General features: G+C 35.2%; 1 protein-coding gene across 1 annotated transcript in view; it reads left to right on the top strand.

The window, feature by feature from the left end:
• Positions 1 to 25,379, top strand: part of FBXL17 (F-box and leucine rich repeat protein 17) — a 280,165-nt gene that overhangs the window by 162,920 nt on the left and 91,866 nt on the right. The window contains exon 7 of the mRNA XM_039733406.1: positions 21,926 to 22,002. Within this exon, the coding sequence (XP_039589340.1) occupies positions 21,926 to 22,002 (77 nt within the window). The remainder of the gene's footprint in view (positions 1 to 21,925; positions 22,003 to 25,379) is intronic.

Below are 25,379 nucleotides of genomic sequence, written 5' to 3'. Positions count from 1 at the left end.
ATAGTTAACTGCTCCCTTGACAATAAATGGAAATGAGCACCAAGTCCCAGAACTAAAAACCTGTCCAGATTAGCCAAGTAACCAATGCTTTCTAACTATGAGTTTCAGCAGCTCATACTCCTGGGCACTGGGACAAAGAGGGACTTGTATTACACAATTACTTGTGGGGAAAATACCCAGTTATGCTGGAGCCATGCTGCAGGCAGTCATCTCCCAGAGATGCTGGTTTGTCTAAATGAGGGAATGCCTCTCTCAGTAACATGCTGGTCATCCAGATATGTCCAGAGTAATAGAGCCCTTCAAATCAACCAGCATGTTATGCTCAAGCATCTGTTTGGGGTGTCGCCTTCACCTGAAAAGGACTTCCATGCAGAGTACTTGCAGCAGTTCTTGAAATATCAGAGAAGCGTCACTGGTTTTGGTTAACGCAGTGAACAAAGGATTCCTGACAAGTTGGGATATTTTTCACTGAGCATTTATATGGTTGCATGGATGCCATGCTCATTTGGATGACTTCTGCATAGAGAGAATTTTTAGTTTATGAGCTTTATCTCACTTTAAATGTTTTAGGGTGCATTTTAAGTAGTAGTCATATACAAAAAAAATGCCCAATTTACCATGTAAAAGTAGAAAATATTCATGCCTTAGTTCCAGTCAGCAACTACGTACCGTGCAGCTTGAACCCCCACCTACTCCCACCATGGGATGGGGAAGAGAATCAGAAGGAAGGCAAAACCCCAGGGATGAGGTAAGAACAGTTTAATAATTGAAATAAAATAGCAGCAGTAAGAGTAGTAGTAGTGTTCTACAGCACTGCTGTTCCGTTATTCCAGTTGTAATGAAAAGAGAGACAGCAAAATGAGACCAATAAAACCCAAGAGAAAGAAGTGAGGCACAATGCTGTTGTTCACCAATGCCTGTTCCCCAGCAGTGCTGGGCCCCTCCTGGTCAGCACCCGCTGGTTTTTATACTGGTTATGACATTCTGTGCTGTGAATATCACTTTGGCTAGTTTGGGTCAACTCTGCTGGCGGTGCTCCCAACCAGCTCCCTGTACACCTCCACACTGGCAGAGCTTGGCTTCTGGTAAGCACAGTTCAGCAGCAACTAAAGCATCACTGTGTTATCAGCATGAGTCCCATGCTAAAGTGAAAACATGGCACTGTTCAGTGTCCTTTCACTCTACTCCACCCCAAGGGATCTGTTATTAACAAGAACCTCAGTAATCCTTCCTCCAGAGGCAGGTTTTAATATTAAATTGGTGTCAAGGACAGTCTAGGAACATTTCAGCATGTTAAACCACGTGAGGTTCTTGCTGGCTTACATGGCTTGTCTTTTAACCTCGTGTTCAAATTACTTAAATTCTTAACCCTCAATATTTTAATATTATGCACGTTATGTTTTTTCGAAGGAACAGATTTACAGTTGATACCTATGGTCTTCAGGAACTGCAAGGAACTTGAGTGCAAAGAGTTGAGGTAGCTTTCAAATCCTATGATTCACTTGTGTAATAGGCCTTTAGAGGAGTTGCTAAAGGGTAAGGACCTGTAGATTGATTGTTTCTCTGCTTCTTTGGCAGTGAATATGCTGTATTTTGCAGAAAGAATATTGCTACTGGACCATGACAATTTTGTTCTGATACCTTCTTTTTCTTGCAATTATCTGTTAAGATGGTGGTGTTCTTTTCATTGGCTGATATTTAGAAGCTTTTCTTTTATTAATTTTGGCTTGGATAATTGCAGCTGTAATTTGGATATGCTCAAAATTTCTTTTTAGGCAGTCTTACTAGTCTTCCAACAAGCTTTATTCTTCAGACTTTTAAGTCAAGGTGGTTGACGGACCTGAGGTTTTTGACTGCAGTCAAAGGATTTCTGTAGGCTGTCCAAGATGCATGAAAGAAGAAAATAGTTTGTCCTCCTCATATAGGATTTGAACATTTGGTGGCTTTTTTCTGAGTTGTTAATGGATAGTTTTCCATATTCCTTTATAGAAAGAGCCACTTAAATGTTCTTTAGGTTCCAGCTAATTAGAGTATAGACAAATAGTTTGCTCATCCCAGTGTGAAACTGGAGGAACTATATACTTGGTTTTGCTTGGGCAGAAGAAACTTCTTGATCATTTTCATCATGAATCTGAACCAGCAGCAGAGTAAATACATGAGGTCCTGGAGGTGAAATTGTGGAATTCTTTTTTTACATATCTGTCAGGAAGACTTGTCAGCAGTTATCTTCCTTATCTTTCTATTCTAACCCTCTTTGTATCATAGAATCATAGAACTGAATAGCTTCTTCCAGAGCCTGTTTAAAAAAGGGCAAACAGCCAGGTGATAAGGTGAGAAGAAAAGAATACAGCAGCCTCAGTAGTGTGCTGATCAAAAACTGAAAAGAGTCAGCTGTTTTCAACTCATTGGCATGGCCAAATAGTTAAAAAAGTAAAAGGATGGCATTCAACATATTTATAGGCTGGGGACCCTTTAGCCCTGATAGAAGGAGATACTAATCCGGCATGCTTCCTTTTCTTGTATGATTCTTAAACAGACTGAGCTGTCTAGATGAAGGTCTAGGGTCCTTTATTTGGAACATAGATTCTGATTGTGTTTGAAAGTATTTTGCATTGGTTAATTGTAGTGTGTCTTCACTGGCTTTCAGTTTTGTCCCGTATTCCTGTGTAGATATTACTATTTTGTATGCTACCAACAATAATTGGTGAGTTTACATGTAATACCTGGATATACATATTACAAGTCTTGTGGGTTACTGGACCCTGGGTTTCTGGATGGATATCCTTTCACTTTCTGAGCTAGCTGTGGCTGAAGGCATTGTTGTCCTTTCTGGTAATGAAAAGCAAAAAGTGTTTGAAACAAATCTTTAAAAAGCCACTTAAAAAAAAAAAGAAAATAGAGATGAAGATATGCATAGGACATGTGCCCCAAGTCATATGTCGAAGGATCTTTGCTTCAGAGTATGCAATACAACACAAGAATTGAATGCAGGAGTAAAAGTGAGAGTTGTATCCATTCTTTCTGTGATGTTGAAAAAAAATTTAGCTGGTTAGGACCAAAACACTTGCATAATGAATGGATGAAAGGAAAAATCTATTACCTGTTCAAAATCTGTGACAAAATACTGCTGAAAATATTTTTGACAAGATGTCAGGAGTAATTTTTAGTTTTCTAGGAGTGTTCTGACTAAAGCAAAATGTCTTATTTGAAACATAAAGCTCAGTATAGCTGTAAATCTTCAACAGCTTTGACAGAAAATATATAAAAGTAAACATTTTTTCCTTCTTTCAGGTAATGCTTTTCCATGTACCCTGAATTATTTGGAACTTACTGTATTTCTATGGGTTTACCATGAAACACTGAAAATCAGATGTTTTCAATACCAGTTCAGGCAAAATGGATCTTCTTAGAATAACAGATTTCTCTAATAGTCCTTGATTTCCTTTACATGGCTTCCTCTAATGAAAGCCAGTCCCATTCTCAAATACAGTTTGAGACAATACTTATATGAGGTTTTATTAATTATTCTTTCCACTGGAAAAGAGCATTCCTGACTTCTGACAATAGCCACTGTACTGTTAAATATAAATATACTTTTATGATATCAGAAATTAATGAAAATTGGCCTAAGAGTGTTTCCCTATTTGGCATTGTAAGCTGAATTATCTTTAATTTTCTTTTTCTTAAATTGCTGCTATAAAGAGGTTTTCTATTTAGTTCAACTGGCAAATAATCACAAATATTCCTATTTTTATACATAAGGCAACCTATCTTAGTTGTAAAAAACAGAGTGCTGGAGCATCTGCTTTCAATACACTTAAAAGGAATTGCATTGATGTTTTTGTTTCAAAAGAGCAAAGAGTATGTATTTTTCTTATATTAAATAAATGAACTGATGTTGAGGCTGTGATATTTTTTGAAAAAGCTGTATGTAGAAGGCAAATCATATTTGCCATATTTATTTTTGCAGTAAACTATCATTGGCTATGACATGTCTAAATGTAGGATGCACAATGTGCTCAGGTTCATTTGGAATCTTGGTTTTTACTGAGTTTTCCTGAGGATTTTTAAAAATCCTTATCCCTCCATGTAAGGGTTATCTGTATGGAGCAGGCAACCTCTAATTCATGGCTTGAAACCCTTTGATCTGCTACAGATAGCAGCCTCTATCATTTATTTTGAGCTTCCCACCTATTTTGGAAAGCTGGACTGATTTTCTTCTGTGTCCTGCATTCCTGTTGGATGTTTTAAGATTCAGAATTTCAGCTGCTTTCCTGAATACTGAACACTGCTACAGTTTTCTGAAACATGAGTGTCAGCATGAAAGGCTTGGAGAAGTGTTGAGACATCTTTCTGGAGGACTAGGAGGAAATCCTACTTTTGAACTGAATGATGGTAAAAACCCGCTCAGGGTGCTGTTATGCAATAGTTTTCTGCAATTTTTAAAGTTTCAAAGTGAAGTGTAAAGTCTCTCTGCCTGCTTCTCTCTTGTAAATAAATAACAAAGGAAGGAAACTTCATGTAAAATTCTTCCGATAAATTTAGTTTTGCATCTCATTTGTGCACATTCAGGGGTTTTTTTTGGCTCCTTGTCACATTTCACAAATTCTTCTATTTTACTGTGTAGCAACTTACATTTTCAATAAAAATTTTAATATTTAATGACCATACATTGTCATACATATTTATCTGGCCTGTATTAATAAAGATTATTGGGAAGCTATGTATCTATTTGCAAATCTAGTCACATGTGCAAACAGATGTTAGAGTTAATACTGAGTTCAGACTGCTTTCCACAACCATGAGCTATTACTGTATTAAGAACTTCATTCAATATTTAAAGTATTTTTTTAATTTATTTTCAAGATACCTAACTTTTAACAATTTCTTTATGAAAACTGTACATCAGTTTTCATTATTCCCTAAAGGTAGAATTATTTTTTTTTCTCACTGGAATTACATATAGTGGGTTTGGTGTTGCTTTATGGTGTTTGTTTTTTGTTTTGTTTTGGTTTGGTTTTTTTTTAATTCATATTTATGCTTAGTATAACAAGCTGAAATAATCATGAGCAGGGCTATTTTTTGCCCTGTATAAGGTCTTTTAAATAACCCTGAAATCTTTTATGAAGCCTCACAGTATGTTTGGGAAATACATGCATTTAATACATAATTACAGGGGAAAATCTACATTGTCAATACTTTCATGCAATTGCAGTTCTACAGCAGTCATAAGATCTAGTGTAACCATCTGGCTGTTGACTGGTAGATTCAGCATGTGGCTTAAAAGGCTTGGTTTTATCTTTGATTTTTAATAGTACTGTTTCCAAAGGCATTATTTTAAACATTATTTTCCTCAAGTGTTTTTAACTATGTAAGAATTTATCTAGCTCCTGTATTTTTGTATTAGGAAATGCACTTTTCCCTGATGCCTTAGTCTTTTCTGTTGTTTGTTTATTTGTTTGGGGGTGGGTTGTTTTTTTTTTGGGGGGGGGGGGGGGTTTTTTGGGGTTTTTTTTTGTTGTTTTTGTTTTTTTTAACTTGATTCATGTATTACACTGTTTACCTGGGTCTGCAGTTTTGGAAGCTTTTCATGGATTATATCTCTCCTCTATGAAAGAGAAAGACAAATTATTTATTTTCATGTCATTTTGTTTTCCTGTTGAATGCCAGAGTGTGTATTTGTAGGGGATTGCAAAGTATGGTAATGTTTTTAATTACATTGTTGTGATTGGCCACTACTGAAGTATTTGAGAATTCTTAGGAATCACTTATTAAGAATCTTTATATGCCTTTGACTCTAACTTGAGTGCTTGTAAAGATTAGTGGCCACTTTTGTCTTCCTTGAACTTGTTGGGTTGAGAGGCCTGTGAAGAGTTATTTGAGTGGGGATTTGTAGGTTTGCTGAGTAATTTTATGTGAGGCATAAACAAAGTTTAGAACCATGTTATATAAAAACCAGGGAGTATATTTTTATTTGTTGTTCTTCTAATACTCTATTTTGTTATGCTAAGAGGAAAAACATACTTTAAAATTTCTTGGATGTTTGCAATGCAGTTTTTTCTTCATGACTTCAATACTTGGACAATTTCTTGATAAAACTTTAATTCTTTACATGTTGCCGATCTGCCTAGCTTTTCCCTTTGTTGTTAGTTGTAGATACAAATTCTTATTTTGTGACTGTTTCTGATATATCTACCTGATTAAAGAAGTTTTCCAAATTATGTAAGGAATCAAAAACTCCCACTGTGTGAACATAACCTGAAAATCCTTTTTCCACTGTGTTTAACAAACATTACTATTTTCACCCTTAGTAATCTTCAAACTTTCCACATGTTAAACAAAATTAGTCTGGATGAGTACAAATGAAAATTATTTTGAGTGTAAGTTGACACAATGGACCCTGTAGGGAAAGGAGGATGATGGTTGAGAAGAAAGAATTCCAGCTCTTGAGTTAGCAGGTGCTCCTACATGCCAGCCCTTCCAAGCCATCTCAGGCTACAGCCACCTTTGCAGGGATTTAATCGCCTTCCTTGTTGTCAGGGTATAATGCTACAGTACACAGTCATTATCTAAGACAACTAGAGGAAATGGATGCAGACACTGAGTTCCGTCTCAAGAGCTCTTCGTGTGCTGCCACCCAAGGCTCCTTTTAAACCCTGCCTCTTTTTTTTTTTTATTTAATAAACACCCCAAACCCAAAACCCACAAAACAAAAACCAGTTGAGCTTCTCAGATATTTTCACAACAGTATCATAAGCATATATTTAGTATGGGAATGGTAAGCTCTTAGTGACAGGACATGTTTTCATCTGCAGTCATAAATAAGTTGTGAACATTTAGAATATATAACTGTTTTGTAGTAGTATAGCCTTACCTTTATTTCTAGGCTTCAGATTATTCTAACTGGTCTTGGTTTTAAATCTGTGCTGCAATATAATCAACAGAACTGTAAAGCCATTTGCCAGAGATCTTTTTGGAGGAGAAAGGTGCTGTGTAAGTAGGCAGTACTATATTTAATAAATGTGTGCAAGATAGTGTGTGTCAAAGCATCCTGAAGTCTATGTCACAACTCAGAGTCTTACTTTTGAAGTAAGGAGCCCAGAGGGTGGCAGTGAAGGCAAAGTTATTCAGCTTTGTCCAAGCATTTCTCACAAAGACAGGCCATGCTGAAAAGTAGAGACATCTTAGAAATCACCAGGTTACCATTGGTAAAAAGAAACTGGCTAAGGGGAAAAGGGAAATTTTTTGTGTGTCCAATTTAGAAGCACAAGAGAGGCACACATGAAACCAAGATCTGAGATTATTGTGATCACTGTTGTATTTTTGCAGGGACAGACAGCATTTTCATAATTTCTTATACTAAAAGAAAGTGAGAATGGTTCAGAATAATCTGTTGGGAGTTGGTGGTAATTATTGTAGCTGATGCCAACTGGTAGCCAAGAATTATGTCTGTTTCTTGATTCCCACACTAACAGAGTTCTTAAAGGACAGAATAGTTTTGAAATCTGGCTTCAACTGAAGAGTTGCATGTGTTTCAGTTAGCTCTGTCTCAGTTGTAAGTGCTTAGCATGATCTCAGTTTCTCTTCAATCATGCTAAAAATTGTGGATTATTACTCATTATATTACATGAACAAAATTTTATGGATTATTTTAAGATGCCTTTTGTGTTGCATCCATTTCACTGAAATGCTGTTCTTGTAATTTATGAATTAGCAACTTTTCTTTATAGCCAAAATAAAATAAATTAAAATTCACTTTAATAAGGGGCTACCTTTTATAAACACTGTCAAGTAATTGATAATACCTAATTATCTGAAGTTGAAATCAAGGTGAGCTGTGTATAGAAAAGTCCCATTGCTTCTAATCATTGTAATATCCTATAGAATGCCTGAGTCATGATGACTGAAAGGCGTGTATGTTTGAAATTTGGTTACTTCTGATGAATATTGAGGAGTAGTCTAAAAAAGATTTCTTGTCAGCTTTTTATGTTACTTGCTCCTCTTTGTGCTGTAGTCAAAGTGTGACTGCAACCATCTCTGTCCCTGACATGAAACAAAATACTCTATGCATGGTTGTGGGAGTTCTTCATAAGAGAAAAATAGCATCGTTTTATGGACTGGGTCACAAATGCCTAACTTACATACACAAGGTGGCAGTAGTTTGTTTGTGGGTGATAGTAAGGGGTGGAATTATATCTTGTAAGACTTTTTCCTCTATAAATATCTGCACACATTATTTTACTGGTTTTATATTCTTATATTAAAAAATGGGAAAAACCTATATTAACATAAGTAGAAATATACATAGATACTGTATATTTGGTATATTTTCACCTATGTTACTATTTAGAAATATTAATGCATTAAAATACTTTTAAGTACATTTCTAAAGTTCTAATATTTCTACCTTGAAATGTTTACAGTACATACAATAACCTTTATCTGAAAAACCTAGCATTAAAGAAGATAGTAAAGAGAGCAAACTGTGACATAACAATATCATTTTAGTCTAAACTGATGTCTGCTTATTATTTGCTCTGTGGTCTACAGTTCAGAAGTTTTGGCACTGCAGTGATCATACCTGACTCTGTGATGTTATCAGAATTACCTAAATCTTTAAGAAAACGCGTTAACCCTCATCTAGAGGTCATACAAATGAAATGTAAATACTCAATTCAAAAATCTTTTCCTTACCTTTCTGAGACAGTGGGCTTCTGACTGTATGCAGTGGAAATTAACCTTTTTTTAGCCAAGATTCATAATTTACAATGCAAAATGTAACTGGAAGCCAAGAAAATTACAACAGGAGAATTTCATTAGGAAACAGTCACATTTTGCAGTACTTACAATTTTGGAAGGTTCAGAAAATCGTGGGTTTTGAGATTCAGATATATAAGCAGTGTATTTGTAGGAAAGAAATACTTGAAGAAAAACTTCTCCACAAGGTGTAGGTAAAAAATTAATTTGGTGATGGCTGAAATAAAAATTAAAGATATGGATACAAATGTGTTCTGTGGTTTTTTACCTATGATGGTTTACATCTTGTCTAACCACACTGGGCTCCTGCTGAACTGAAGAATTATTGACTGGTGACAGGTGTTAATTGGTTGATGTAGTCACAGGAGAGAATGTCATGTTGGTTTTCTGTGATCTGCTACTTCCACTTACTGCTCCATCTAGCATAGAAACATTATTTTACACTGATTTAGTCTTACTGCTGTCCCAAACTTCATCACAGAGAAGGTAAATTTTGTTCAATAGATTAGTGGGGATGGACCTACACATACAGTGGATGGTAAAGAAAACAAGGTGTCCTTTAAATACAGATTTGTTACTGAAATCCTGAATGTGCTTCAGAGATTTCTTCTTATTTTTTTTTTAATTTGCTGTCACCCCAGTAAATGTGGTGGCAGTGAGAGAAATTCTGAACACAGTGGATGTCAGAACAACTTGGCAAATGGTATCTGTTTTGAATTCTTAAAAACGTGAAGCATTGTGTTGGACAGTGGACATGTTTGAAGATGCTCAGACTTTGTTTCATCGTGATGAACAAAATCATGTCTTGAGGTGCCTAGGGTTCAGTGAATAAATCAACTAGAGCCACACAAACAAGTCAAACAGGAAATGGGAATCACATTAAAGCCAAGGGAAAAGAATTTGAGCTGTGTGAGTTCTGCTTACTGATACTTCCCTTGGTCTTACTATGACAGAAGTTGAACTACTGTCATAATTTTCTAAAAAAACAGTAGTGATACCAAGCAGCTTAGTCACATGAATAATTCATCCAGAGAGCAGGAGGAAATAGTAAGTGAGCTCTTCTAAATCCAGGATTAAACCTGAAGTCACTAAAATCAGAAAAGGCATTAGGATTCCACTTACTAATGAAATGCCATAACTGAAAACTTCATAGAATGGGAATATGAAGGGTCTTGTTCTGCTTTTTGGGGCACAGTTTGGTTGTTTGTTTTAGAGGAAACTGATACATATCTTCAAGCAGGTAAATGGTATTAATTAATTTCTTTCATGGCTCCAAGCAAAAGATTTAGCCTGCCATATCACCACTTATATGTTTCTTGCTATGTTCTAACATTCGGCCAAGATGAATGTTAACTAAAACACATCTCAGTAAGCACATTAGGATGCTAGCTGGTGCAGAAAATATTTTAAGATTTTGTCAACACTTTCAAGTAACCAGTGTTGGAGGTAATTAATTCTGTCAATGAGCTACTTTGAAGGCCTAGTAGTGTTTGAGGCCATTACCTGGAGATTTTGTACGTGGAGTTAAAGATTTCAAACGACTTGCCATGGCAAATAATTTTGCATTTATAATATGTGAACAAATGTTACATATTTTTTTTCCCATGTGGGAGGTCATTCTTTCTCAACCAGTGTCATCCTATGTACTTCTGCTGAAAGTATTAGACAAAAAATGAAATTGGAGCAACAGGTAAAAATTTACCTTTCAATCCAATATGAATGCATTACTTGTGCTTTGTGAATCACTTTGGCTGACAATTTACCTTCTAATGGAATTAGGAGGTAAATCTAATCATGCCATTAGAAAACAAGCTTTCAGTCCTTCTGTGGATGGACTGAAAATTGACCATGTCTATCATAGGTACAAACAAGTCAGTAAAAATATAAAGAAGGTTTTTATCTAGATAAAAATTTGAATTAAAATGTTACAAGACTGTGTCCAGCAATGCGTTACCCACTCCTTTATGTGTTCTGCCAATAATCCAGGAAGTATTAGGAGTTTCCATATGAACTTGAAAACTAGTAATTTAATTGGAATTAAGAGAATGAGAACATAATCTTTTAAAATCATTGTTATCAGTACAGCCTGTGAATATCTTAGCATACAGTGGATGGTAAAGAAAACAAGATGTCCTTTAAATACAGATTTGTTACTAAAATCCTGAATGTGCTTCAGAGATTTCTTCTTACTTTTTTTTTTTAATTTGCTGTCACTCCAGTAAATGTGGTGGCAGTGAGAGAAATTCTGAACACAGTGGATGTCAGAACAACTTGGCAAATGGTATCTGTTTTGAATTCTTAAAAACGTGAAGCATTGTGTTGGACAGTGGACATGTTTGCTCAAGCTGACCAACTGCATGCTCTGTTGTCTGTGTTGCTTATCTGCCTAAAAAAGTGTAAAGCAAACTTATGTGTCTGTACACTACTCCTTCTCTGGTTTCTCAAAGTTCCACATATGGAATATATGTAGCATTTTCCTGCCCCACACTGTTTCATTTCTATCAAGCACGCACACTAGTTATTTTGCTTTTCCCCTAACTTCCTTAGGTGAGTGGGGAAATGTAAATGTGCCTGTGTTACTTTTATACACAGATGACTTCTTGCACAGAGGGGCTGACAATTCCAACTCTGTTTGACCTGGTTTAAGTGACTGCCAAATTTTAGAGCTAAGATTAATAGGATAACCCTGTCTTTTCTTTGGAAAGCTTTAACTATCAGCAAAATTTGGTACTTCAACACTATATAATATTACTGTGGGAAAGTAGGTAAAGTTAGATCTGCAGTTAGGTGATTTCATAGATTTTTTTAAATATTGGTTAGCTAGAAAATCTGTGAAATTATAGTTATGTATAATGAATTATGAATTCATCATAGAATTCTTGCCTGAACTCTTCGGAGGTGCAAAAAGGCACCACATGGAAATTTCCTTAGGTTTTTTAATATGTAGATTTTAATTAACTGCATAATTTCTCATGGTTTAGACAGTTACACTTTTGTGGATATAAATGGATCAATTTAAGAAATCATTTGATGCTGTTTGTCGTTGTCCTGCAGCAGAACATAATAGTCTCTGTATTAGATGAAATGCCATGATGTAATCACATGACTATTTCTGTTCTGTTTCAGTGCAAAGTTAGTTGAGGTTTGCTGGGAAATCATCTAAACTTAGGCTGTCAAGCTTTGATATTCACATCAGTGAACCAAGCACTCAGAGGATTATATTGTACCATTTGGTTTGTTAAACGCTTCTGAAAAATTAGGAAAAAAAAAATCAAATACATACCATTTCAGTCAAAACCATTCTGCTTGTTCTTAAGTTGGGGTTTTTTTCTTACATTTTTGGTGGCAATTTATTACCTTTTAACAATTTGATAGCATTTGGGGTAGCCAGTGAGACAACACTGAGATGTAAGTGCAGGCAGGTAACACTAAGTCATATTTCTTTTACAAAACTAAAAGTATGTTGTGATACAATAACTGAATAATTACTAACCCTCTGAATTCCTAACAAAATCAGAACCATATCGACAAAACTCATGGGGCCTAAGATAGGAGGGAATGAAAAAAATTTCTTCACTTATTTCTGAATGTGTTTATAATTGCTCAGTTATGAACTTTCCAGCTATTGAAAACTGCCATATTTTCTCTCTTCATTTTGAAGGGACACAATATATTCCTAATATTCCTTCTAGACAGATTATTTTGCAGTAAGATTGCATGAAGTTACCCTGTTAAGTGCTTCCAGAATTGAACAGCATTAGGTGAAGTTTGTGCATTATTAGATGGTATTAATATCTGCATTTAGAGACTATAATTGGCAATCTGTTAAGATCATGATAATAGAAAGGCATAATGCTCTTCCAGCTTCCAATAAATATATTTGCTACTATATTCTCTGAGTTAAAAGGAGGCAATTTTGCTTCATACAAATCATATAGAGCATCATCAAGCTTATTTTCTGTTGCTTTCTCCAAGCAGTGTACCAGTAACAGAAGTGCTAGCCAGACAGCCACATGGAAAGAAATTCATTATCATTTCATTAAGAGCTTCTGAAATTTGCCTTTAAACTGGTTGTTTTTTGGACGTGCATTTGTTTGTTTGTTTTTAAAGACATTGCTATGTCAGTGCATTCTTTCCAATTAAAAAAAAAAAAAGTTTTAAGAACCTTGGCATTCTTACCAAGATTTAGACAGTAGTTCATGGCAAATCAAGAGTTTTAAAATTTTAGCAGGCATGGAGATTTTTTCCTATGCTTAAATTTGTACACTAAAATATATCCAGTAAGGTATTATGTATTAAGTATTCCAAATTTCTCATACAAGCTTTGCTGTGATGCTGCCCTTTGGGTGAGACCTGAGAACTGCAGAATTCAGTTATTGCTCACATTCTGCAATCTCTTTTCTTTATAGCATTTGTCAAAAAATGCATTGAGCTTGATTTTTTCTTTCATCAGTTTTGCTAACTTCAACGGACTTAAATGACTGTAACAGATCTACCAACTTGCTCTAATTCTTAAAGTATCAAGAGAATGGACCCCAAATCAATTTCAAAGAAACATGAATTATAATGAGTACTGCTTTTTATTTTTTTCTCTTTGATTATCTTAGCTCTTCTCCTCTGTCATTGCTTTGTATAAGCAGAAATTCACTACAAACTTGAATGTCCCTCAGCAGTAGAGGAGAAACGTCAGATGTGATGATAAGACAACAGCTTATTATCATCATTTCCTGTGGAAGACTTCACTTCTTCTACTGTCTGATGGAAGAAGTTACCCATGTAAACCTTGTTCATCTCATATCCATTTAGATCATAACTCTCAGGAATACTGCTTTTCCCATCAATAGGATTGAGAATATTTATCAGACTTTTATAGGGACTTGATGTTTTCACAGAACTGAGCCTTTGCAATATTTAAATAATCTGTTTACAACTCAGTAAAAAATAGATTTGTGGAATATGTTTCCATTTTGGAAAGGAGAAGCTGAGGCAGTGGTTTTGCTGTTTTGTTTTTTTTAAATTAACAGGAGACACCCTTGATGAAATCCATTCTCAGTCGCCATGACCCATTGACAATTATCTGCAGTGTCATTTCAAGAGAAGGCAGTCTTTAAAGCTGTACATTAATGAATACCTGGTAGAGGTTAGGGGGTTCTTTTTTAAATTAGAAAAAAACCCCAGAGATACAAAGGGGTTTGAAAGGGTAAATCTCAATACATAAGATCAGCTGCCTATGTTCAAAGCTAGCGAAGCATGTGTCAGCCCCTGTGGTATAAAACTAAAGCAGTGAATGTGGTGAAATATTTTCTCATATGTGTGTACTCCTGGTTGTGATCAAGAAGTACAGAGCTGTATAAACACAGTATTTTATATTCAAAATATCAGGTGAGGTTTTTTCGTTCTTATGAAACTATTTTAAAGTTTATCCAAGCATTCTAAAAGCACACTTCAAGGAACATTTATGGGAAGTTAGAGCATTGCAGTACAGTTCCTATTTCTTATTTTTGCTATATTAAACTTGGAAGCTTTTTTTTTTTTGTTTTAAAGGGCTATTTTTACTCTTTCTCTATACTAAGTCTTAATGGAATAGAAAAGACTACTTACAAAAAAAGAAAGCTCTTTGAGCCTTTCCTCCTGGCAGAGGACCTCCATCCCTCTGTTCACCTTGGTGCCTCCTCTGGACTCTCTCCAGCAGCTCCGTGTCCTTGCTGTGCTGGGAGCCCAGGGCTGGAGGCAGCTCTGCAGGTGGGGTCTCACCAGAGCAGGGCAGAGGGGCAGAATCCCCTCCCTCCCCTGCTGCCCACGGGCTCTGGGTGCAGCCCAGGACACACTTGGCTCTCTGGGCTGGGAGTGCCCATGGCTGGCTCATGTCCAGCTCTCACCCACAGCACCCCCAAGTCCTTCTGGGCAGGGCTGCTCTCCATCTGTTCATGCCCAGCCTGGGCTGGCACCAGGGATTGCTCTGACCCAGGTGCAGCACCAGCATTTGGCCTTGTAAAACCTCATGAGATTCCCATGGGCCACTGCTTGAGCTTGTCCAGGTCCTTCTGGAATGGCATCCTGTCCCTTAGGAGTGTCAACGGCACCACTCAGCTTGGTGTCATCTGCAGATTTGTTGAGGGTGCACTTGATCCCTTCATCTGTGTCATTAATGAAGATAACATTCATTATAATAAACTAACACTGATCCCAATATGGACTCCTGAAAGACATCACTTGTCACTGGTGGCCATTAAGATTCTGTACTGTTTGACCACTGCAGTAGAGTAATTCAACAGAATCCCATCAGGAATGCAAATATTTTGCCAGTATTTTAGTGGAAAAGCGTCACTGAAACAGTTCAGGAAGGAAACTATTGCTTATTTTTATAGTACGAAATAATGTTTACTAAGGGGCTTGCTGGTAGTGAACGCTTCTTTGGTTTTCCTTATGACAGTAGACAGGTTGCCACAATAAATGTAGGAAGCTATATTTGAAGGGCTGTATCAGATAGGCCTTCTCATTTAAGTCTGAATTCCAAAATATTTTAGAGTTCTTAAAATGGTAAGAGATGCCATTGAATTTTTTTCAAGACTTAAGCATGATTATCTGTGGCAAAACAGATTTATGAAGGGTTCAGGGTAAGATTTTTTTTTTCCTAGTAATTTATTTCTGTTAAATTTCCATTATGGTATCTAGTTCCTCCAAGTCAGAAAGGAGCTGCAGGCCATCTGGAATATTACTACTTGTAAAAATCCATCAGATAGTAGAATTACACAGTTTTCTAAATTTCTCCTTTCTTGATTTAATTGCTTTCTGGATTTATGTTTGTTTGGGGTAACAGGAGGCATTTAATTTTAGATAACACTACTAATAAATATTTGAAAATAGATATTTATTGCTGAAAGACAGGGCATAATAGCTTAACAAAGAGCTGATTCGTTTATCTTTGTAGCTCTCTGATTGGAGCTTGCATGCACCTGACTAGCTCAGAGCAAAAGCAGACACTGTGGGACTTGACTGCCTTCACCTTGGTTATTTATAAGCTCCAGCATGAAAAAAAATCTTGTCTGTTTTCCTGTGCTGTAAGTGGCAAATCTGTTTGGCAAACCTTATTTTAAATTACATTGATTATTCTAAAGAATACCTCCCTGCTAATCACAACTTTATGACCTCTTAAGATAATTGCTGTTAACTTGTATAACTAGTGACACTTTGCATATTAGTTCCAGACAAAAAGTGCATTTCAAATTCTTCTTGTGCTTTTGATTACAAGTCTTATCCTTTGCTGTCTCTGTGGTTAATATTGTTTCTTTTAGATGCAGTTCTTGGTCTTAAAATGAAAAATCATTTTAAAACATATATTTTAAATGTGATTCAAAAATGGCAGTAACAACTATATACAAGGGTAACTGAAAAACAGGTAAAAATCATACTTCTTATTAGTATAAATTATTAGGAAACAAATATATTGGAAGAGATTTAATTTTCATCATGCAATTAAAATGATCAATGAAAGAGAATCCTGAACCAAAAATATGTATCCATCAGGGTATTAAGTTCATAATTTATTGTTATGATGTTTTACAATGGTTTATAGACCTGTCAGTAAAATTTTAGTATTTTCACTGGTTTAGCCTTTAAATTATTCTTTTCTAGTGCAGTGGGCCTCAGATTACATCAGTTTCTTAAGACTATATGTGTTTCTGTGGTCAGAGGTTTGGTTTTGTTACAGGAGAAATTTGGTTACTATATTGCATTACTGCCTTCCATTGGAATACTTAAGTCATCAAAACCAATGGCTTTGAGTGTTATTTCATGTGCAGCTGATTTTTTCTGCCTGAATTTAATGCTTGAAATGCTAATTTTTGGGGAGTGCAATATATTTCTTCATGAGAGGTTTATGGTTTCCATGGCATGTTCTAGTGTTCTTGTTCTTTCCAAGCTCCCTCTTGCTTCCCAGTAGTGTTGTTGGTTATGATTTGAGGGATGGCAAGATGTTCGGTTGACTGCTTAGAGACAAATACAGTCAAATACCAGAGAAGATTTGCAAGCAGACTGATGTTCATTCTGACCCTTACCAAGGTGGTATGCTAATGTTTTGGGGGTTTTATCCCTCTTCTGTGGGTGGAGCTCACGCACTCCCTCAAATTGTAGACTCATAACCAGTAATTGGCAACTCCAATTAGCTCCGCTTAGGGCTGAAGAGTCTCAGACTGTAACAAGGTCTCCCAGGACTACTTACACCACAAATACTGTACTCATATTTTCTCATTAGTTCCTTTCAGTTGACATGAATACAATTTTCCAATGTTTTCAGATTTAGATCAGAAATATAATAGCTCTGTGTTTGTATACAAACACACACACATATATAAGATACATATTCATACACATACATACACATATATCTATAAATACAGTAATTTTTCCTAACTTAAGGATCTATATTATCTTACAGGTAGAAGCTTGCAGTTTACTTCATTTACCTTAAACTTTTACTGAGGGATCTTCTCTTGCCTAAGAGATCTTGCCTAAGAGAAGAAAAATTTCAGGGCTTCAGATTGCTTACTTTTTCTAGTCTGTTAGAGTTTTGCTATTATTTTTAAGCTCTTAAGTTTTGGGAAGTCATAAAGCTTGACTCTGAGAAATCATTGCACATATTCCTACGTGTGAAGTTATCAAGAATATGGGCCTAAATTAGAAGTTGCCAGCAGACATAGTTGTGTTTCAGTCAGTTTTGTGACTTTTGAAGAGATGTTTTAGCAGAGAAGCTTTATACCAGTAATCTTTGTAGACCTAAGTAATTTTTCCTGTCTGCAGACCAGGTGGCAAGAGCAATATACAGAAGTACATGCTAGTGGATAAATTTCTGTAGTTTCTGTAACCCAGATGGAGAGTTTTCTCCTGAAAGCAATTGTTAAAAGTTGAGCGGCATTATAGCTATGTTGTTTTTACCTTGAGATTTTTTTTAGTTTTTGAAGTAGCAAGACATCTTAAGAAATTGAAACTGTAAGAGGCACTCTTAGGTTTATTAGTCTCTGAATGTCATGAATTTTGGGATATTTTCAGTATGGATGTGTTCAACATCACAGTGCTCAGTTATCTTACATTTCCAGTTATCTTGCAGACTTCTCTGGTCTTGTAACTCTATTTGGAATTGACAGTATGTAGGTACATTTTTAGTTATATTCTTGATTTCATGTTATTGTTTATGTTTATTGACTGGTTTATGTCAAACCAGTTTCTGCTTTTTGTGCTTTTTGCCTTTTTCTTGCTCCTGATTGCACTGCAAATTTCACAGTATGTGATATTCATTTCTTACTTTCCAAATCAAATGCAATAAAACTGAATTGCCCAACAGTCTTTCAGAGAACAGCATTCATAAACTATTGAGTTGATCTACGGAAAACTTGGTGTAAGCATTTATTGGATAATATTTTCAGGTTTAATAAATAAGCAGTGTCTTCCTAAAATTTTTCATGTTTTCTGTTTTGATATTACAGTGTGTTACATAGTTCTAAATGATACTCATTTGCAAAATAGGAAGTGAAAAGATTTTAACATTGGTTAGCTCTGATCCAGACATCTGTTTTAGCAAAGCTCTAACTACAGTTTTATTTCTTTATTACCTGGCTCATTTTTGGTAGTAAGTGATTTTGAGCATAGAAATCTCTTTTCTTTCTGGAAGGGTGTTGATATTTTAATTTGTTTAGTACAATTGATAAAAGCCTGCTCAATAATGTTGGGTGAAGAGATTTAAGAAATTCTCTCAGCATTAGTGCAGAGCTGTTGCCACCCTGTCCATGTTAGCTCCCTGACTAACTGTCCTGTTATCCCCAAGTTTTATGGGGATCAGTTTTCTGGTGTGCTCACTTCTGAAATTTGCCACAGCTTTATATTTAAAGTGACTTTTCTTCATTTTTTTTACCAGTATAATTCTGGCTCTTTTTTTTTTGTTTGGTTTGTTTTGGGTTTTTTTGGTTTGGTTTTGGGTTTTTTTTTAGTTTGTTTTTTTTTGTTTGTTTGTTTTGTTTTGTGGTTTTTTGGGGAGTTTTTTGTTTGGGTTTTGGGGGTTTTTTGTGTGTGTGTGTGGTGGGGGTTTTTTTTGTGTTGTTTGGGGGTTTTTGTTTGTTTGTTTTTGTTTGGTTGGTTGGTTGATTGGTTTTTTTTGTTTGGTTTTTTGTTTGGGTTTTGGGGTTTTTTTGTGTGTGTGTGTGGTGGGGGGTTTTTTGTGTTGTTTGGGGGTTTTTGTTTGTTTGTTTTTGTTTGTTTGTTTGGTTGATTGGTTTTTTTTGTTTGTCTTCTTTGTTGTCTAATTCTGCAACATCATAAATATACACACTTCCAAAGATAGATATGACAACAATCTGACATCATTTCGATGGATTATTGCAACAGAATTAAGATGATCCTTGCTTTCTGGAAAAGGTTAATTTGATTTTTTTCTCTTAACCTTTTTCTTTGCTGTCATGTTTAACAAAGATTAAAAGGTAAAAAAATACACCACTACTCTTATTTTTCCTTATGTTGTAAAGAAGTCAGTTTTCACAAGCAATTATGTATTGGGTGACTGTCTATAGCGCAGAGGCAAATGAGGCAATAAAAAGTGTTTCTCCTGTCTCTGAAGGTCGATTTACATGAGGATGATCTATAGAAAGTATAATAGAAATTAAAAATGGAATTAGATTGACTCATGCAAGGTATAGAAAGCACACAAAAGCATATAAATTCAATCCAGTATTTTAGCTATATATTATTTTTTTCCAAACTAGATGTGCCATTACCTCATTCTTCTAGATGCTAGATAATTTTCATATTTTCAAAAAACAGGAAGAAATGAGGCAGTCAAAGCACGGGTTTTTTAGCCTTTTTTCTTTTTATATTTTGGCTTTTTTCTTCCCTGTTTAATGAACATAGCTGAAGACTGTGAAGGTTTTCTTTTCCTAGTACGAAAAGTGAAGACTATTTAATTTAGACTCCAAGATGTCACTGAGAACAGGACTGGAGTCATTCAAGCCACTTTAAAAAACTTTAACCCTTAGAGCCAGCACTATCTGGAAGTATTAAAGGATACATTTAAAAGGGCCACACAGTCAAGTGCTTCTGCATTTGTGCAGATAATAGAACTTTGACTCTGACCGACTGAAAAGGTTGCAGCTGAAGTTATAGAGAAAATTAGTTAGTCTTTTATATCACCTTGAGTGCCTTGTGGTTGTATTTTTAGACCGTGATTGCCATACTTCATTTTTGTTACATTGATTGTCTCTTAGTGGGTAAAAATTAGCAAAAATAGTTTGAAAACCTTTAGACTCATTTAATGTAATTTACAAAATATTTTTTAAGTTCAGAAATTTTATCCAAGGGTAAGAAGTGTTTCATAATATGATTGCTCTGCTAAATTATATGTATGATAATAAAAGCTTCTTTTAGTCTCAGTGTCCATTGACTCTTTGATTATATCTTGTTTGCTGAAATGCCTAATGAAAATGGTACTAATGAACTACATGACAATGATTTTCCTTTTATTCCTATTACCAGTAAAGAAATAAAATCTCATTATTATGAAGTATTTTCCTGGAGTAAATAATAAACATATTTTCTCATAGTTCAGTTGTCTTAATAAGCCAGTTAACAAAGATTAGTATGTTTTTCAAAATCATGTCTGGCAGGAACAGAATAAATTTTTCATGTATTAAGAGTGTGTTTAGTGCTCTAAATCTTACCTTACTTTAGGAAAATAATGTTGTTCTGAAGTTATCTTATACTAAAAAACATAGTCTTGGTGCAAGTATTTCTTTTCTATGTGTACTCACGAGGTAAGACAACCTTTACCTAATGATAAGAATTGAAAATTCCAAATATCAGGCTCTCACAATTTTCCAGGGTTGAATATTTAGAATAATGTTAAAGAAACTGTGATTAAGATACTCTGTCAGACACATGCTGTTTATTAGTATTATTTAATTTTCATTGTAGAAAATTAATTTCATTCATTTTCATTCATCTTTTTAGAAGAAGGAAGCAGGGAGAGGACAAATATGTGTAAGGGCTATTGTTCAGTTATTTGCCTTATTGTAAGCTGTAAGAATTAGGTGGTGGTTGCTTTCAAAGTCTAAAATTGCCAGCATGAACAGTTAGATCAGATTAGGAGATAATCCATTGGAGGTAGTAAATGAAAGAAAAAGATCCCTGAGGATTTAGGTGTATCTTTCAAAAGTATGACAAATTCAGCAATACTTATTTTCTTATAAATTGGCAAGTAATTTAATTTTGAGTACTTTTCAAGGGTTGATTTAAGTGTCAGAGTAAGGGATTGGGTAATTGACCTGAAAATTAAAGTTGAGTATATGGGATCAGAAGAAATTCTTACAATTCATCTAATAAAATACACTTTCAAAAATGTATCTATGTAGAAAATAGCACAATAGTCATGCTAGCTGATATAATAAACAACTGATCTACATTAACAGGATTAAAAATGTATTTTATGATTCTGTTTATACACTACAGTTGGAAACGTAGCATTGTAATTAATATAGGCTTGGTCACAGGTACATCATAAGCTTCTATTTAATTTCATTAATTAATTAATATTCATTTTCTTGCTTGCAAAAATCAAACAGCTAGATTAACATAAAAACCTCTATATTTCATTGCATTTCATTCTTCACAGTTATGATAAGGCAAGTGAACGAGCTGTTTTCTCATCTATACAAGCTTCTCCAGCAACATGTTGGAACATCATGATCGTGTAGCATTTCATGACCTGATGAATGCTGACTCATGCAGTAATCACTGAAGAAATACAAACATGAATTTAAAATTACAATTTCTTATATTTTGTCCTCATTACAGTGCATTTATAGTTCTTCCTTTGAAGAAAGCTGTCAGAGCTTAAAATTTGCAACAGAAACTTTCCAAAGTAATAAAGATATGGGAATTCACATTTGTGTAATTTTCCAAAGTGCTTGTCTGTATATATTTTCAGCAACTCACATATTCAGGGACTTAGGGGAATATCCATATAAAGGCATTCAATTTAAAATAATATTTTTCTGTAGTGTAAAATGTATGGATCCATTTGCAAAATGAAGAAACTGAGATACGGTACATTTTTTCTGTGGATTGTACTCTTGATATTTAAAAGTGATTTACTGTCTTATAACAGTGATTTTACTGTGTCTTCCAGATGTGTGGAGGTGATTGCCAGAGAGGGACGGAACCTGAAAGAACTGTATTTAGTATCCTGTAAGATCACAGATTATGGTATGTAATATACCTATATCTTTATTTTTTGTGAAGATTGAGCCGGAGTTCACAGGAGTTGGTATCAAAAGTGTTGGAAATGTAGAGATAAAAATTTTCAAAAGCTTTACCCATAAAAATAGGAAATTTATAAAATGTGTTTGACTTGCTTAAAAATATCTGTGGCTGGAAATACAAAAGTCAGTGTATATATTTGCTCCGAAGTGTACTTATAGAATTGGCAGTTACTGTGCAGACTGGGTGGCATCCCCTTTGAATAGTCCTGGAGACCAAGAGAACATTTGAGAGAAAATGAAAAAATATATATGTGTTTCTAGATGCTGTAAAAGCATAACTAAGCAAGCAAAAATGTGGATTGATCACCTGCTGGTGGCCATAAAATTTGAATGAGGTTGATGCTCATTTAAAAATGCTGTTATGGTAAAATAGAGAGGAGCATCTTAGAATTAACTGTCCTCTCTGATAGGCCACATAGAAGGACAGATTTTTTATTTAGAATAGGAAAACTTGTTTGGAAAGGCTGCTTTGCTTTTTCAAATGAGATATTGACCTTAAATAAGACACTTATTTTTGCCATAAGGCCAGATTCTGAAGTGTCTGTTTCCCACTTGCATGCCTAAATTTCAGTAGGATTTACTAACTGTGTATTTGAGATGTTCATTTCAGGCTTGCTGATTTTTTTTAATTTTATACTGCTTAGATTTTAATAAAGAATTACTATGTCAAAGTGATAAATTACCATTGCAGTAGTCACAAAATCATTCTTGTATTTTCCTTTTCAAATTCTGCACTTCACTGGGGTTTGTATTGTGCATTCAAGGTTATGTAGTTCTGCAGTGTTCTGCTCACATTATGTCCGCAATATTGGAACATGAGGCCACCGTGCAGCTGCTGCAGCTGCAGAGCTTGGAGCATGGCAAAGGAAAGGGAACACGGGTCTTTACTGCCCTTTCCTCTGGTCTGCTGTTGTTTATACTTCCATGGGCAGAACAGACATTGTCAGAGTTGAAAATGGATTTTCTCAGCTCGACACTGCTTGTCCAAGATGAATTTCTGAATTTGTGAAATGTCTTATGGAAATTTAGGGAGGGAAATTGTCTGTAGTAACAAGGTGATAATAATGAAGGTGCTTCTTGTTCTTGCTGAAGGGCAAGGGGTGCAGGACAGGGTCTGAAGGCACACATGTCTCTTCTGTCTGTGTACTGAGGATCTATGGGCCCTGCTCTTGTCCCTTCCGACTCTGACAACCCATGTGGAAAGAGTTATCATGGGCATAACGGAATGCATGTCTTGAGGATCAATAATTTCTCAAACTGATTTCACCCTTCATTCACTGCAGTTACTCAGAGGAAAACATGATTTTTCCCAAAAGTAGGGACCCAACTGAAAAACTGAAGCAAAGAAACCTAGGAGAAAGAAAACCTTGCTTATGAAAGAAAAAAGAGCGAGAAAAGGAAGTGTCCATAGCTAGACAGAAGGCAGAAGGCATGTTTCAGAGAATGAATGAGTGGAAAATAAATGTAGTGTTAATCAGCGTTTGGCTGATTAACTCTATCCAACCTCAGCCTCTCTTCTGTATACTTAGGCCCATCTGTCACTATCATGTTGTATTCTGCAGTCACATCATTGCACTCAGTTACTGGGAATTTGAGAATATTTTCTGTTGATACTGTTGCTACTAAGCTTTACTATTGCTTAAAAATTCAACTATTTTTGCTATTAAGGATCCAGTAAAACAGCTGAGATATTGACTGATTTTTGATACATTGTCGACTAATCGATTATCATTATAATCTTCAGCATGTCTCAGCATGCCAAACTGACAAATAAATTCTTCTTTTAATATTTGAGCTGAAAATGCAAAGCAAACTGTAACAAAGTAGAATTTATAAGCATAATTTATGGTTTCTGAGGAAATAAACATTTTGCCTTAGATTAAAAATGTGATAGCAAGTGAATATTTATTAGGTTAACAAGAGAGTTGCATGGTTGAGCTGGCATCACCCTTTTCTCATTTATTTTTTTCGTAATTCAGTTGAAGACTTTCTCTCATTAGTCTTGGTTGCTGGTAAGTTAAAAAGTGAGCAGCTTACAGCAAGCTTTGAACCTCTTTTATCAAAGAGTCTGTCTCTCTTCTCAAGGGGAGAAGAGCAGCTGCAATTCCCCAGAGGCTTTTGAAGCCCTCATGTCCTCAGTAAAGGAAATCGGCTGAGGAGCACGTGCGTGACTTCTCAGGGAGCCTTTCAGGTGTTGTTGCATGGTCTTACAAAGACTTAACAACTTCACTCACACAGTTCTTCAGGCTCCATCAGAGAGTGTCTGAGGCTCTGTGAGGCTGTGACTGGGTGAGAGAACACCCAGTGCTCTGTTTTTGATAATCCTGAGGGGGAAACAGAGTTGTCCTTGCTTTGACAGTTAAAATCTTGACACCAGGTTTGTACAGATGCAGGATTTTGAAAGCCCTCTTTGAAACTGTTCAGTTCAGGTTTCTTATGGTACGAAAGTTAGTGGAATTTTCATGTCTGGGACAAGATCATAATTGCTTGGTAACTCAGCTGGGATAAAAAATGTAATATTGCTAATTTCCAGGAAAAAAAATAACCATTTGATACATTAATTTATCAATTATAACTTCAGTAAATAAAGAAAATAATTACAGCAAATACTGTTATTGGTATCCTTCAATTAACTCAATAAAGTATGTATGAGAGGCAGGTGAGGTAATTTCATGTCCACTAGAGAAGGCTGTGAAGTGTGATCTCTGTCATTTTATTAATTTCCGCCTTTTGCTTTTCTAATTTCTGCATAGGATAGATAGTATACAACACTAACAGGCATACATGGGTTTTTTTCTAATGTAATTAGTATTTTTAAAGTGCACTAAAATACTCCATTTTCTTTGGAAGCCTAAAAGATTAAATAAAAACTGCTACACACTGATAATGTATCCATTGGCTGCGTTCCTTTCTCTGACATTTTTCTGACCAGAAAAATATTCTTTGTAGTATACAGAGAGATTAGGATTCAAACAGGAATTGAAGTATATTTACATACTTAGAGCTGTTAACTGATGAGACAAAAAATCATTCTTTATTAAATGTTACATTACAAAATGAATGATTTTGTATTTTTGTATACAAAAAATGTGTTTTGTTTACTTCTGAAAGAAATTATTATATCTGGTTTTAGGTCTAGCATAATTTTCGCAATATGTATTTCTAATTAATGATGTTTGTTGGAGTGTTGTGCACGCTAGGACATTGACAATTAGTTTAAAAGTTTCTTTATTTCCAACAAATAATCACTAGAACACATCTAGACTGTCAGGACAGACTAAATTACTATAATCTTCGAGATAAACACCTATTTGCCCAAGA

The sequence above is a fragment of the Passer montanus genome, unplaced genomic scaffold, assembly GCF_014805655.1.
Source record: "Passer montanus isolate IOZ18808 unplaced genomic scaffold, ASM1480565v1 scaffold87, whole genome shotgun sequence".
NCBI classification, from domain to species: Eukaryota; Metazoa; Chordata; class Aves; order Passeriformes; family Passeridae; genus Passer; species Passer montanus.
This window is presented reverse-complemented; position numbering and strand designations above follow the sequence as displayed.